This window comes from Sinocyclocheilus anshuiensis, unplaced genomic scaffold (assembly GCF_001515605.1).
Source record: "Sinocyclocheilus anshuiensis isolate Anshui unplaced genomic scaffold, SAMN03320099.WGS_v1.1 scaffold235, whole genome shotgun sequence".
NCBI classification, from domain to species: domain Eukaryota; kingdom Metazoa; phylum Chordata; class Actinopteri; order Cypriniformes; family Cyprinidae; genus Sinocyclocheilus; species Sinocyclocheilus anshuiensis.
In genome coordinates, this window is record NW_015552562.1 from 1,194,247 (window position 1) to 1,210,244 (window position 15,998).

The 15,998-nt window shown below is 34.8% G+C and overlaps 1 protein-coding gene across 1 annotated transcript in view; it reads right to left on the bottom strand.

The window, feature by feature from the left end:
- shtn3 (shootin 3) overlaps positions 1 to 15,998 on the bottom strand; it is a 23,098-nt gene continuing 7,100 nt past the window's right edge. Inside the window, exons 4-17 of the mRNA XM_016455370.1 lie at positions 13,304 to 13,398; positions 11,907 to 12,069; positions 11,700 to 11,797; positions 11,383 to 11,464; positions 10,232 to 10,326; positions 9,853 to 9,999; positions 5,980 to 6,104; positions 5,837 to 5,907; positions 5,646 to 5,749; positions 4,485 to 4,499; positions 2,460 to 2,540; positions 2,078 to 2,198; positions 1,525 to 1,801; positions 1 to 236 (exon numbers count right to left, since the gene is read on the bottom strand). Of these exons, the coding sequence (XP_016310856.1) occupies positions 92 to 236; positions 1,525 to 1,801; positions 2,078 to 2,198; positions 2,460 to 2,540; positions 4,485 to 4,499; positions 5,646 to 5,749; positions 5,837 to 5,907; positions 5,980 to 6,104; positions 9,853 to 9,999; positions 10,232 to 10,326; positions 11,383 to 11,464; positions 11,700 to 11,797; positions 11,907 to 12,069; positions 13,304 to 13,398 (1,619 nt within the window). The 3' untranslated portion in view covers positions 1 to 91. The remainder of the gene's footprint in view (positions 237 to 1,524; positions 1,802 to 2,077; positions 2,199 to 2,459; positions 2,541 to 4,484; positions 4,500 to 5,645; positions 5,750 to 5,836; positions 5,908 to 5,979; positions 6,105 to 9,852; positions 10,000 to 10,231; positions 10,327 to 11,382; positions 11,465 to 11,699; positions 11,798 to 11,906; positions 12,070 to 13,303; positions 13,399 to 15,998) is intronic.

Sequence of the window (15,998 nt, forward strand, 5' to 3'; positions counted from 1 at the left end):
AAATATGAACGGTTGGTTTTGAATATGAAATAAATTTAGAAAGCATGGTTTTGTGCAAATAATGCAGCTGTCCTTGCAGCGCCACTTGCTGTTAACACTCGGCGTCTGTGCTACTGTTTGCTGCATTGGGGCTTTGTGCAGAGGAGCTGATGGTGGTTTGCAGGACGTCACTTGCATCCGTATAGCTGATCCCATTGGGCCCCGCCCACTTCTCTGGATCGCCATCCTTCATTTCACTGATTATAAAAGTATAAGCAAAAATGGATGACAACTTAATACAGATCATAATATTTATATATATATATAAATATGAGGTTAACATTTGGCAAAATAGGTAACAATTTTAAAGTTCACACAAAATGACCTCACTCTTCTTCATTTCTTCACTGGAACAGATTTGGAGAAATGTAGCATTGTATCACTTGCTCACCAATGGATCCTCTGCAGTGAATGGGTGCCGTCAGAATGAGAGTCCAAACAGCTGATAAAAACATCCCAATAATCCACAAGTAATCCACACCACTCCAGTCTATCAATTAATGTCTTGAGAAGTGAAACGATGTGTTTGTAAGAAACAAATCCATTACTAAGACGTTTGATCTTTAAACCAAGTACATAATCCATAAAATTGCTTTGAAAAAGTTGTCTTAATCAGGAGAGAAATATGCACAGATCAAACATCATTTACAAGCAAAAACAGATTAATAAGTTCTAAACAAACATGTGAGTGGATTCTAATGTGAGAGGACTATAGGGATTGACATTTTCACTGCGGAAGTGTTATTATGGATTCCGGACTGATATTTTGGCCAGAAGTGATGGTTTAAATTTAAAATGATAGATTTGTTTCTTACAAACATGCATCTTTTCACTTCATAAGATGTTACTTGATGGACTGAAGTGTGGATTAGGGCTGTGACGGTCGCTGTGGCAACAGCGTCACCGCGGTGGTCGGTTGCCACCGACAATAGTGCACGTGATGTCACACTCTATAACAAGCATAATACGAAGTTTTGTATACAAGTGTAATAACAGTAACAGTTGCAAATTGTTTTATTTAGACTATAAGTCTATGGTAATTCACAAATGACCTCAAACGTCATACCCAGCGTTTCCTTTAGACTGGCAGGTTTGAGCGCAGGAAAATACAGTTTATTCTTCATTCAGCAAATTAATTTTGTGTTGGGCGATGGACCTCGTTGGGAAACCAAATACTACATCGCCGATCTTGAGCCATCTGCCCTAGTGTGGATTACTTGTGGATTATTGTGATGTTTTTATCAGCTCTGTTTAGATTCTCATTCTGATGGCACCCATTCACTGCAGAGGATCCGTTGGTGAGCAAGTGATGGAATGCTACATAACTCCAAATCTGTTCCTATGATGAGACAAACTCATCTACATCTTGGATTGCCTGAGGGTAAGGACATTTTTAAGCAAGTTTTCCTTTTTGGATGAACTATTCCTTTAAAGGATTTATTGTGGTTCACTGCCGAACAAACAAGTAGCGTAGCGTAACCTTACCTTGAATAGCACCCGTTGGTGACTGGTTCAGCGGACTCTTTCTCAGAGAGAGATCTGCAGACATTGTCTGTCTGAGTGGCTCCTTTGGTCTCCATGCCAGAATCGGAGCTCTGTCGAGCCACGGCTGGCTCTCGGCCCGAGTCTGAGCTGGTTCTTGATCCGCGCTCGCTGCCCGACAGAGAGCTGCTTCCCGGCCCTTCTGTGTCTTTGCCAGAGTCAGAACTGTGTCGGCCGTTCAGGCTGTTTGATGAGGAGACTTTACTCAGCTGCCCATCATCTACAGAGCAACAGATGAGAGATGTTCATTATTCAATCCAGTTGCTTAGAGTATTTTCAATAATTTTGAATCCAATTTTGTTCTACACTCATTTTGCCCAAACTTAATTCTCTCACTAGCAATAGAAAGTAGCAGGTTCATGGTTGTGAACTAAAACCTGCAATCTATTTTAATTTATTCTTAAATTAAGAATTTCACACTTCCTGTTTAAATAGTAAATACACAGTGAATGTATGCGTTTCATATATTCTTGAAGGGTAGAGTTTATCCTCTTGCCTTCTGTGTCCAGATCACAGGCCTGTTTGCGCCTCCTCCTCAGAATTACTTCCAGTTCACTGTCCTTTTTAGCATGAACTACTTCCTGGAAACCACGACTGGGACTCTTCTTCACCGTCTCCTATAGATTCAGAAAGAAAAGAGAATTTCATGAACGAAGTTTCAGTGCTAAGTTTGCAATCTGGCATTTCTGAGCAAATGCATGTTTTATTTATTTATTCTTGCAACCACTAATGAACAGATTATCATCATCATTTAACTGTTTTTTTTTCTTTCAAAAATCAGAAAATGGATAATTTTCTGTAATCTGTGGATCAATAGCTGGCCTCATAATCAAAATCAGGTGACTGAATGGCATGCAACTGTTAATCAGAAAGCCTACCAGAATGCCTTTCAGCTCTTCCATTGCACTTTCCTGGTGCTTTTCCTCCACTGCTGCTGCTGCTGCCACTGGGCTCGGCTGCTGTGGGTCAGGAATAAAGTCAAGTTACATTTTATGACCAAATCATAAAATATTTAGCAAATAACATGATTTTTAGTGGTGTTACTGTTAACTAAAACGACAAAAAATGTGCTAGTGATTGAAATAAAACTAAAATATTATATAAATATTAGATTAAAAACTTGAAAAACTAAATATAGAAATGTTGCCATGCCAAGTAAATGAAATAAATAGAACTGAATCAGAATTTTGTTTCAACTCAGTTTTTGAAATTGAGTTGCAATCATGCAGAAGTGTAATCTGAATTTAAAAAGTAGAATTTAATTGGAATGACTGGAAGTCTAATTAATTACAAGTGTTGCTTTAGTTTTGCTTTTTAATAATGTTTAGTTTTACAGCATGAATTACCTATGTAATCATACACACAGCTTATGAGGTACTCAATAATAATAATTAAACAAAGGTGAAAGTAAACACATTTATAATGTTACAAAATATTTCTATTTTAAATAAATGTTGTTCTTTTGAGCTTTCTGTTCATAAAATGTATCATGGTTTGAGCAAAAATATTAATCATCACAACTGTTTTCAACATTATTAATAATAAATGTTTCTTGAGCAGCAAATCATCACATTATATTGAAAATGTTCTGGTAATTGAAATAAAGCTGAAATAATATATATTATTATTTATCATTGTTATTATATATTAGGTTAAAAACTTAAACTTGCAAACTAAAATGAGAAATGTTGACTTCCCTAGAAAAAAAGTAATATATTTAAAATACATTTATTTCATACAAAGTATAGTTCAAATCTATTAACATATTTACTGACAGATAACTCAAGACTTGCTGATATAAAAATTATAATTAAACTTTACCTGGCTTATTATTTGTTCACAATGCACTTTTCTTAATATTAAGTCTAAAATGTGTTTTAATGTCACTATTGATGAGGATTGTATGATCTTTGAATAATATCAGACTTTAAATGCAAAATATTTAAAGTGTACCTGAAGTATACTTGCAATAGTTCCACTTTAGCACAATCAAATATACTTCAGTATGTCTTTATTAGTACTTCAGCACTACTTCTGCACAATTAAAGTGCACTAAGTACAAAATTAGTTGTTCCAGTTTATCAAACTTTAAGTATACCAGTTTAGTATACTAAAAGCACAATTGCAGGACATTTTATTAAGTACATCAATATAAAAATGTACTTGTAGTATACTTAGCATGAAATAAATGTATTTCAAATACATTTAAGTATGTTTATTTTTCACTAGGGTTGTCAAGTAACTGAAATAAATATGTTGTATTCACGTTGTAGTAAAATTACTAAAATAAAAATGAAAAAAAAACAAATTAAAAGCTAAACAGAAATATTATAAGAAAAATAATATAAATTACAAAAACACATAACAAAAACACATAAACTAAAATTCAAATATAAAAAAGCTAATTCAAAATATTATTAAATACTATAAAATTCTATGAATAATACTGAAATAACACTGGTGATATAGATCACCAAAACATTACAAAAACTTAAATTACTACCAAGCAGCTACAGCATGTGGTGTTTTTAAGTTTATGTCTGAAAGCCAAAAACAAAAGACAATCTGCGTATGCAGCATAATGGGCAGCAGGCAATCTCTAAAATCAGGACTATAGCTATTGATCAGAAGTTATACAGCCCCTCTCGGTGGTTTTGCCCATCAATAACTTAAACAAGATGGATCCCCTCTCAGCCCATCAACTGTCTATGCACAAAATGCTTTAATGACCCGGCCCTTCCTCAGATGACTATATGCTATGAACCATTTCTGCGGGGTCTTTATATTGACAAAATGGTGCTGAGTTGTAAAACACAGGATTTGTTTTGATTGTAACAGAGCGGTCGGAGCAGTGTGATAATTGTTGGTAAACACTGTAAACAATATGTGTGATTTAAACATACCTTTGTGCCAAATCTCTGCAACGATGAGGTCAGCAGATGATGGTACAGAGTAGAGAAAACAGATCATCGATCAGTGCACACATAAGAATGTAAGAATGTGAGGGTGTTACAGGTGCAGCGTTTAGAACAGAGTGAGAATTCCTTTTAAATTCCAATTCATTTCTTGAAACCGAGGTGCAAACATACAGAAGTGTAATTTGAATTTAAGAAAGGATCATTAATTTGGAAATTAGAATCACTGAAATTCAAATGTACTCAACAATAGTGCTTTCATTTGACTTTTTAATAATATGTTTATTTTACAGCATGAACTACCTATGTTATCAAACACACAGCATATGTATGTTCATATTTCATCAAACGTGACAGTAAAGACATTTATAATGTTACAAAATATTTATATTTCAAATAAATGCTGTTCTTTTGAGAAATATGAATCATCGCAATTGCTTTCAACACTGGAAATAATAAGAAATGTTTTTTTTTAGCAGCAAATCATCAAATTATAATGATTTCCGAAGGATCACGTGACACTGAAGACTGGAGTATTGATGCTGAAAATTCAGCTTTGATCACAGGAATAAATTACATTTTACAATATATTCAATTAGAATACAGTTATTTGAAACTGTAATAATATTTCTGTTGTTACTGCTTGTTTTATCAGATAAATTCAGCCTTGGTGAGCATAAGAGTCTTCTTTCAAACAAACAAATAAATAAATAAAAAAATCTTACCGACATAAACCTTTGAGCGGTAGTGTAAATGTTTGAAATGACATTGAAATATATTTGTATTTAGTCTATACAAATTTCATTATATTAAAAAAATGAACATTTATTTTATAGACCATGAAGGAAAAACACTCAGTTTCATAGAATGCTAAAATGTACCTCAAAGTCTTCAAAATAGAGCCAAACAACACAAAGCAGGTTCACCAAATGGAAACCTTAAACCTTAATTTATTTTTTCCTCACCAATTTAGTTGTTTTGGCTAAATTAAAACACTATGCTATGTGACTGTGTTGTATTTTTTTGAATTGCGACACAGTAAATTCCTCTTCCTGTCATTCCAAATGGTGTGGCCAATTTGACTCAAACTCAAAACTCATAAAGGGAGTCAATTAAACTATGAATCTTGGTCCGGGTTCAAAAACTCACCTTAGTGTCCTGACTCTTCACAGGCCTGAGAACCACGCCGTGTTTAATTCTCTCCATCATTTCATTCACAGCTTTGACTTTGACATCGTTCACTGCTTCATTTACTGCATCGAAAGAGAATGTGTTTGTCCAGATATTAATAATAGGGCAACAGAATAAAAATACACTGTTCTGACTGTAGGTACAATCACCTGGGGCTTGCTCTAGTTTGGGGGTTCCTTTACCTCCCTTGGAAGATTTCCTCATGATGGCAATGAGAGAGCTGCCGTAAACAGAGAGATGCAATTAGATGTTCAACAGCACCGTTCTTAATGATTGTGTATGACAGCTCGGCTTCAGCGCAGTAAAGTGGCCCTCGGTCTCTTTTTTTTCTTCGTCTAATATCTCCAGTTGTCTGTGCAGTTGAACTAGCTGCTTACGCAAAGCACATTCTTCCAGTTCAGCCTCTAGAGCTTTTACCTGCAAACAAATGGGACATATGGCGAGTTCAAGTCGGGAAAAGTGTATTTACGAGTTGAATGCACATGTCAAACGAGTAGGAAAATCAGGCATGTGTCAGTGAAAAAACATGTCGGACACAATGGATGTATCGTCTGTATTCAGGGCCGGCGCCAGAGAATTTTGAACGCAGGTGCTGAAGGAGTGCTAGATCATTGACAGGGGGAGCTGGGCAATTAATAGTAAATATGACCAAAATGTGTTGTTGTTATTATTATTATTATTAATATTATTAATAAAATAGCCTAAATCGCCCACTCGATTTTGTGACATTTTATTACATGATTATTTGGTTCATCACAATTTAATTACAATTTTTCGTTTTATGAAATGAAACAAGTAGCCTATAGATCAGTCAGTTCCCAGATATTTTTGTACAGTCCACCTAAAATTCACTGAACAAGCATTATTTCAGAATTTGAGTCAAAGGCAATATGACATCAAAAAGCACTGGGGATATACTTGTCTCAAACCTGAGTCTTCGCTCTCTGTGTATTGATGGCCAATGTGCCAAGCTGCTGGGCATCGCCACAGCTGCTTCTCAGATATGTCTTATAGTGTAGGAGACAGGACAAAGATCTCTCACATGATCTCTCACATATGGAAAGGACAAAGGAGTAGGGCTGCTATATGGCGGTTCACTCTGACGTTAATTTAGATTAATATGCGCAATAGATGTGCATATCAAGTGTTTATGAGAAGTGTGGGAGTATTATCGCGTTTACTGCATGACATGGAGGCACCCCCGCAATCCCTTGCATTTTAGGCTATTCCGTCATTTTTGGTCATACAGATAAGAGTAGCCTATTAGGCTTCATCATTCGTAAAAAACTATTCCTGCACAGCAAAATCCCCAGAGTTAAATCAACTCTGCTCAGAGTACATATTGTCCCAATCTACAGAGTGTTAAAGTAACACTGAAACCGAGTTAAAGTTAATGGGATAATTAAGCAATTATTTAATTGATAAGTGAGCATTAGTAAAGAAAACTCGCTGTTAACAATGTTGAAGATGAACAACTACTGCTCAGGCTTTTAGACATGAAAACTTACCACACAATCTTCAACAGTGGTAACTCTGCTTCAGTGTTACTTTAACACTCTGTAGATTGGGACAATATGTACTCTGAGCAGAGTTGATTTAACTCTGGGGATTTTGCTGTGCGCTATTATTTATGTACACTCACAATAACAACAAAATGTTGAGCTTTTGTAAAATAGAGAAAATAAACAGGATGCGCTTTCTGCCCGTCACAACAATGAACCGCCTACTTGCCTCACAAAAATTAAATCTATGAAAAAAAAAATCTCGAAATGTCTACTATTGAAGAACCAATAATAATAAAAAAAATATTCTCTAAGTAGTCTGTATAATCAAAGGTGCATTTATTAAAGGCATTTCCATTACATGTGGAGATGATGAATCCGCGTCGGCAACTTCATCTTTGCAGCTGACACTGACTGAGAAAGCACTAGTTTATTAATAAATAATTAAAATATCTTATTTTCCACGGGCACATTCATAATCATTGCTTTTGCCAGTGCTTTGTGGGAAGCTTTATGCACGCGCTTGGGCACGGAATAGGCTATACACGCCTATATGCCTAAAGGATGGTTTAGTAATTATTATATTAATCAATTTAATATAAACGTGCAACTAGTTGACTAGAAAAATCCTTCCAAACACAATTGTGAATTATAAAATCAGAATTGTGAAATATAAACTTGCAATTGTAAGAAAAAAAGTCAGAATTGTTAGTTAAAAAGTCACAATCAAAATTTTTCATTTTTTATTCAGTGGCGAAAACCAGCTTCTATACCATCTTGCTCTGACCAAAGTAATTTGAACACACCTCACTTCCCAGCTTGCAAATATGAAGTTCTCAGGAAATCTTGAACGCACCAATATAAAAAAAAAATAATAAATGAAATTACCATAAATGTTTCATTTAAATGATTTGTTCCTGTGGAAATCTGTCATTCTTTTGGATTGGATTGGTGCAGTGAACTCAAATGGAACCCAAACTGGTGCCAAATGTTAACCGCCCTTGACTTTGGTACAGAATTAGTTCATATTTACAGGCTGACTTGTAAACATGGCTTTGCTAACACAGCCTATTGATTACATGACGTCTGAAGTTAGGATCCATGCTCTTTGGATTTCAATTGTGGGTCAGACTGTATATTGACTGATGACACTAAATCCCATTTGCCACCAAAAGCAGTACTAGTACTAGTGATGCTACAATTTTGCCACTCCATGAACCGAATATTGCCTCATCTCATTCCTTGCTCATCCAGTTTGCTCAGATTGCGGTAACTATCATGTGTAATGAGTATCAGATGATCTGCAAATTCTTGATTTGCTGCCACAGCTTATATATATGACAGACAGATGCTGAATGAATCTACTAATTATGACAGCTGTCAAGCCTCCGGATGTCTCTTCTGGTGCTTCGAGATTTGTGTTGGTTTAATATAGTTGTGGTTGTGTTGACAGTCTAACACCCACATGCGTTTATCATTTAATGTGGTTTCAAAAATATTACATGTTACTGCTGAGGCTGCAAGTGCAGAACAGAAGACCCACAGAAGACCCTAAGAAAAGTACTGTGTTACAAGACATTGTGGGGTACCGAAATGTAATAAACGAGTTATGTCAAAAGTAATCTAAAAGTAGTCTGATTATATTACCTAAAATGTGTAATATAACGGATTACGTTAATAATTAAAATTTTTGTCATGTAATTTGGAATCAGTAACAGACTACAATTTGTAAGTAATCTACTCAGCTCTGCATGCATTTTTGGGCATTAAAGGGATCCTATTATGCTTTTTCACATTTTCAACTTTAGTTAGTCTATAATATTGCTGTTTGAGCATAAAGAAGATCTGCAAAGTTAAAAAGCTCAAAGTCCACTTCAAAAGGAGATATTTTATTTAACAGAAATCACTTTTCAAAAACTACAACGACTTTGTAAAAGAGCATAATAGGACCCCTTTAAATAATGGCGCAAATACCAGAAATTTGTCTATCGCAAACCTTAGTAAATCACTTTTCATGATTCATTTAAATACTGTCCTCCTACAAATGCATATGCAATAAGATCAGCCGTAAAAAATAATTGTGTCCACGTCTTTTCATCACTAATTTATCACTGAATGTGTTTAGTAAATCCTGCCAGTAGGGTTTGTGCTGGTTACTAAATCTGGCCCTAAAAACTAAAACCAGTCATTTAAATGCAATTGAATTCTGGCATTAATTTACAGTATAAAATGATCTGTTTGAGATTTCCTGAAGATTACATTTATTGAAGGTTATTACATTATTAGAACACTTTTAATGATTAACATTAGGTAAGTCAGATGAATGCACAGCGCTATTTAGTGCCTAATTAAACTGGATTTGTGTGGCTATTGAATATTTTAATTAAGATTTTAAGAAAAAAAACGAATATTAGAGGATTAATATTTATGAAAGGATTTAAGTCTATGAAAACCTCTAGCTGACAGTGTTAAACACACTGAAAAGGGGTTTAGTAGTTGTCTAATCCTATCATGCAATTAATGATTAGGTTTATTGTGTTCATGCAAATATGGTTAAACTTTCACTGATGGTTTTTTTTTTGTTGTCATTAGCTAATAAAACTGAAAACCTATACTATAGTTTTGCACATAAAATTCAAATTCAATTTTGAAGCTTCACCTACCTTCTCTTGGTGCTGTATTCTCAATTCTTCTAATGTTTTGGTCACACTGGCCACATCTTCTAAAGCGTTGAGCAGTTGCATGCTGGGATCTGCTTGCTGCAGCAGAATCATGCTCTGTCTGTTTGCTTCTTTCTGCTTCACCATCATCTACAGGGGAAAATGAACATTAGGAAACAACTTAATTTTTCTTCTTTAGCTATTAAGAGATGTTAAACATACTACATTGATGCAGGGAGTCAAGGACAATTCATACTCATCAGTCAATAAATCCATTTATCTTCTCTTTAGGTTGGATTTTGAGGTCACCGGGTCAGAGTTTGTCAGAGCGGGGACTTAAGTTGTATTGATGCAGTGAATTCAGATGTGTTTTGTTCTGTACCTCATGTGCATAGGTCTCTGCTTTCTGCCTGAGGCTCTGCTCCAAATCCAGCTGCTCCTTCATGTTTTCATACTCATGAGTGGCCATCATAGACACTAAAGAGATAAACAATGACACCTGATTCATTCTACTAAAGCAATAAACCTGGCAAAATCCTTTTAGGGTATAATACAAAAACATATTATAAAAGACAGTATTACAGGCAACAACCTAAATGTTACAAGTTTTCTATTTCACATCAATGCTGTTCATTTGAACTTCCTATTCATCAAAGAATCCTGGAAAAAAAACGGAATAATATTTTCACAAAAATATTCTTGAGCAGCAAATCAGCATATTAGAATGATTTCTGAAGGATCATGTGAAAATAAACAGCTATTTAAAATGTAAATTACTGCATTAAATAAATGTATTAAATAAATATAGCTTTGGGGAGCATAAGAGTAAAAAAAAATTACTGACCCTGAAACTTCTGAACGGTATAAACTTTTTATGCCTTTTAGACTTTTTCATTACAAAGAACCAGCTCATAATAGAAATTGGTGGTATTGTCTCTTCACTGTCATGGCATTCTTGCATATAAAACAAAAACTGGTTCAAAACAAGAACTAATTCTTGGTTCCAAGCTCTAAATAACAATGTGACTTCACACAAAAATATAGGCTATATGTATATATACTTAATTAATATACAGTTACATGTCTGCATAAATCACCTATTTTATATCATGGCTACTTCCATCAAATTTCATAGGCAAAATTGTCATTAAAACAAACAAAACAAAATTCAATCCACTAAAGGGTGAGCATGTGCAGAACAAGTTCAGCATAAGCCAGTGCAGCATTTGACTTGAGCTATACAGTTTCAGAGTAATAACACAAATGAGCAAAGAGGGAGCTGGGAGGATGTCAAAACAAAGTGCATCACCCCCAGCTGGAAGAGAGGGACGTCCTGTGGTGAATCTTTTACAGATAATTTGATCGGGGACTGTGACATGCAGCCGGTAGTGAGTGGGCTCGTGGGGAACATTAATCTTCTTGGAAGGCACATGCACAGATGCACTGCAGGCCGTTTGAGATGATGTCAAGCTCATGCATTTGAATACAAGTGAGGAAATGAAGCAGCTCTGTGTTCATAACATCCGTACTCACCCCTGTTGAACCTCTTAATGGTCTTGCTTTGCAGCTCAATGGTTTTATGAAGCTCCTTCATCTCGGCCTGCTCCTTTTCAGTCTGTAAATTAACATGAGGCACATGTTTCAGCTAAGAAACTCAATTAGACATTGTTACTTCGGTATCCTTTTAGGATCAGCAATACCGCAGGTCTCCAAGGCTTCATTTCAAGCTTATTTATTATTCATTAACAGGTTAAAATAGCACACATTGCAGTCCAAGCCCCCATTCACTGCCATCATGCCCGACTGAGCTCGATTTGAGTAAAAAGTTCAAGTGTTGCTTTGCTACTCACGAGTGCTGTCAGCTCCTCTATCTGCCTCTGCTGATCTTGAAGCTGACAGGTCAACTGCTTCTTCTCCTCCAGCAAAGAACTCACGGTTTCTTGGAGATCTGTGGAAAAATCAGAGGTTGCAATGGACGTACCCTTGATATATATGATGACAGAATGCTTGGCCAAGGAAACTGTGCATAGTTTTATGAGATTCATTATGATATTTACCTTTGACCTGCTGCTTATACTGTGAAAAAGGATCAGAGCCAGGATCTTGCGTGTCAGTCTCTTCTTCTAGGGAAATGCAGTCAGAAATACTGGGCAGCAGCTCGTCCAGACACGGCCGTGAGGACAGGCTCAAATACTTCAGCTTCCTGTTCTCACAGTTCAACTAAAAGAGGTCAAAACAAAATTATTAACGCCCTAAATTAGTGATATTTGAAGTTTGGCATTTGCCATAGCTATGCTTGCACTATAAAAAAAAAAAATGTAATTTTAACAGTAAAAGACTGTAAAATAACATGGTAAAAACCTGCTAAGTGGTTAAATACAGAGAAAAACTGTAACAAGATCTAATGGGATATTTCATGTAATTTTACAGTAAAATATTTTTTAAAAATACATTACAATCTACAGAAAAACAATATAAACTAACACTGATTCTCTGACAGCTCACATTAGATGGGTTTTCGTTGAAATAACTATGTTTTTAAAACAGTAAAAAACTGATTTTAGTCATTTGGAATATTACCATTTCACTTAATTAAATATGTGTTTTTTACTGTAAATTTAATTCAATTCTGTAAAACTTCAAATGTTGCTCCCGTTTTCTCATGGTAAAGTTCTGGTACACCACAACTGCTTTTTATTGACTGTACAGTATATTTAACAGATTTGTATTTATTTATTTATTTTACATTGTGCTAAAATTGAACAAAAATGTTCTGAAAGATTCATTTATGAATCAGATTAATCTGAATCTCAAGTTCAAATTCACAGCCAGTACGTTCTGCAAAAGATCTCTATTTGGGTTCAACACTTATAACCATGTTGACTGATTTTTTCATACTTATATTGCTTTATAGTAAAAATAAATGACAAGCTGAAAGATGTCAACAAACACTTTATTTCGATAGTCCACTTTAGACATTCTATTAACAGTAAGTAACTTTGCAACTACATGTCAACTAGCAGTTAGTAGAGTATTAGTAGACTGTCTGCTTAATATCTTCTAACACTTTCTTTGTCAACTTATTCTACTAACCCTAAACCTACCCTAACAGTCTACTCTGAGAGTTAGTAGACATGTAGATGCAAATTAATGAGAATTAGTTGACATGTAGTTGACATGTAGTTACAAAGTTACTTATAGTTAGTAGAATGTCTAAAGTGGACTATCGAAATAAAGTGTAACCAAATAAACTGATAAAATCATTAAGATTTTCAGTTACACTTTACAATAAGGTTCCCTTTGTTAACTATAGTTGATACATTAAGTAATTAAGTGATGCATTGTTAGTTTATGTTAACTATTGTAGTTAACTAATGTTAACAAATGGAACCTTATTGTAAAGTGCTACCAGGTTTTCTATTGAAACAGGGGGACAGTATTGTTGGGTAAACACCTTGGTAGCCAAAGCCTCTGCATTTTCCCGGCACGATTTCTCAATCTCGAGCTGGGTCTGTAGCACATTCACCTCCTCGATCACCATTTGGGAAACTGTGCAGAGAAATCAGATGCATTTATGAGCAACTTAAAGCACTTCAGGTCCTATTTACAGTGAAATCCATCATGCAGGAACTAAATCTAAATCATTTAGATATAAATCTAGATTCTATACACGTTTTAGATATAAGTATCAGCAAAGCCTTTTCTCATGGCAATAAAGGTGTAAGTCATGTTTTCAGCTATATCTTTTACAGTATTTCTTGAAGTGAACTTCAAGCTACCTCCTACACGGTTCATGAGGGGGCTGTCAAATCCAGAAGCACAGAAATTATTCACAAGTGTTGTATAAAATACATTTAAAAGGAAAAAACTGTGTTGCATGAGCCATTAAAACAGAAATGAGGCACATATGAAAATATATGACATGACTTGATTCATTAACAGCATATAAAACAAGGATTATAAAAACAGTAAAAAGTACATTTTCATTTAGATGTGGTTTTGTTATCAGTTAAACATTACCAGAGTCTAATGAGATGGACAGTTATCAGTTACATGCTCACAATAGGGACCATTTCCCAACACTTTGGGTAACATTGATGGACTGTCGCTACAAAGCACTGGCGCGGTAACTCTATACACTACACTGGCCTCTCAAATACAGGATTGGATGTCATAGCAATGCCAGAGCAGCTCACACCAAACAGACTCCTGATCAAGTCATTGGTGCATTGCACTATTTCTATAATACATACAAATAGCATCTAAAAAAACAAACTTTCAGCAGATCTTTAAAGTGGTAAAATGAAAATTATAGATTTTTTAATATTACATAATAATATGTGTATGAGACAAAATATTGGTAATGCATCATTTATGTCTGTGCTTTTCACAGGAAATGAGCAAGAGAGGGATTTTCTTATACATTATTCCATGAAAGGCTGTTGAATTATGCAGGAACGATGCATCTCTCCACATGCAGTCACAGCAAAGTACATCAACGGCCTGCCCTCGAGCCCTTCCCCAGAATAAATATCCCTCCTCATTTTCTTTTCATGCATGACCTCACTTTGACCCCTTATTCAGGGGGTGATCATGATTCTGATATCACATCATATTAGACATTTGACAACAGAAAAAAGCAAACATGCAAAATTTATATACAAAAGTTGATCATAATTAATAAACACGGATCAAACTGTTAAAACAGCTCTTAGAGTAGCATATAATACTTATAAATAGGGATGTAATGATTCACTCAACTCATGATTCGATTCGATTCACGATTTTGATTTCACGATTCGATTCGATTCACGAGAAAACAAGTAAAACACAACAAATAAAAGAAATCTCTTCATATAAACAAACTAAGGCTTTGTTTGTGCTCTTTCCATTTAAAATTAGAGGCAACCACTGCATTTTAATCATGATCCAAACAAAGATGCTGCATACATGCAACATGAGCAGTTTTTAATCTAAATTACATTGTATAATTTCGAAATTTGAAGCAAAAACAGAATGGTTTGACTTCAGTTTTGTGAAACTATGCATAAAAAATATCTGTATGAAACAGAAACAGCAGACGAGCTGAATGAGACGCAAATTCACTCTCTGCCAGCAGGTGGCGCTTAAAGCATTTCCTTGGTTTCCGCTGTAAACAAAGCAGCGCTGCACTTATTACCTTTAATAAATTACTATAATACTATTACATTAATACTATTTAAATTCAGCCAGTTTGAGGCACATTTTTCTTCCTTTTTCTGTTAATATGCAGGATGGGCAGCAGTGCTGCAGTGCGCAGATCTGCAGAGTCAATGAGAGAATAACCTGACAGTTCAAAGTGAAGTTAACAGCTCTCAACAGCTATCAGAGCTCTTGCTTAAAACAGAAATCCAAAAGAGAATTCAGTAATGCAAATGTCCATAAGAGAAATGCATATCAGAAATCATCCAAATATGCACTCCATCGATTTTTTTTTAGCTTACTGATCCATCACAGCCACTGACCCAACATAATGCTTGCTATTGCCTTCAAGCATACTGTGCATTGTGTAATCAAATGTAGATAAAGAGCAGTTGATATTTTTCAATTAATATGAACTAATGAAAAAATAGCGGTGTATCAATATATTGTGTCACAATATGTATTGCAATACAAAAAATGTGACAATATACAGTATACAGTAAATAAATAAATAAATAAATATTTAATTAGTTAATTTGCAAAAACCGATAAACGCCACTTAGGCAAGGCAGGCAAGGCAAGTTTATTTATATAGCACATTTCATACACAATGGTAATTCAAAGTGCTTTACATAAAAGAAAAGAAAAAAATAATCACAACAATAAAACAAGGAATTTAAAAACTTTGAAAATGATTAAAAAATTGATTTAAGAGGTTTAAAATGAATTTAAAACGGTTAAGAATAGAAAACGATTATACATAAAATATAGTGCAATCAGTTCGGACATCGCACAGTGCTCATTCAATAAATGCACAGCTAAACAGATGAGTTTTGAGTCTGCATTTAAATGTGACTAATGTTTTAGCACATCTGATCTCTTCTGGAAGCTGATTACAACTGCGGGGGGCATAATAACTAAAAACAGACTCCCCTTGTTTTGTGTGAACCCTTGGTATTTCTAACTGA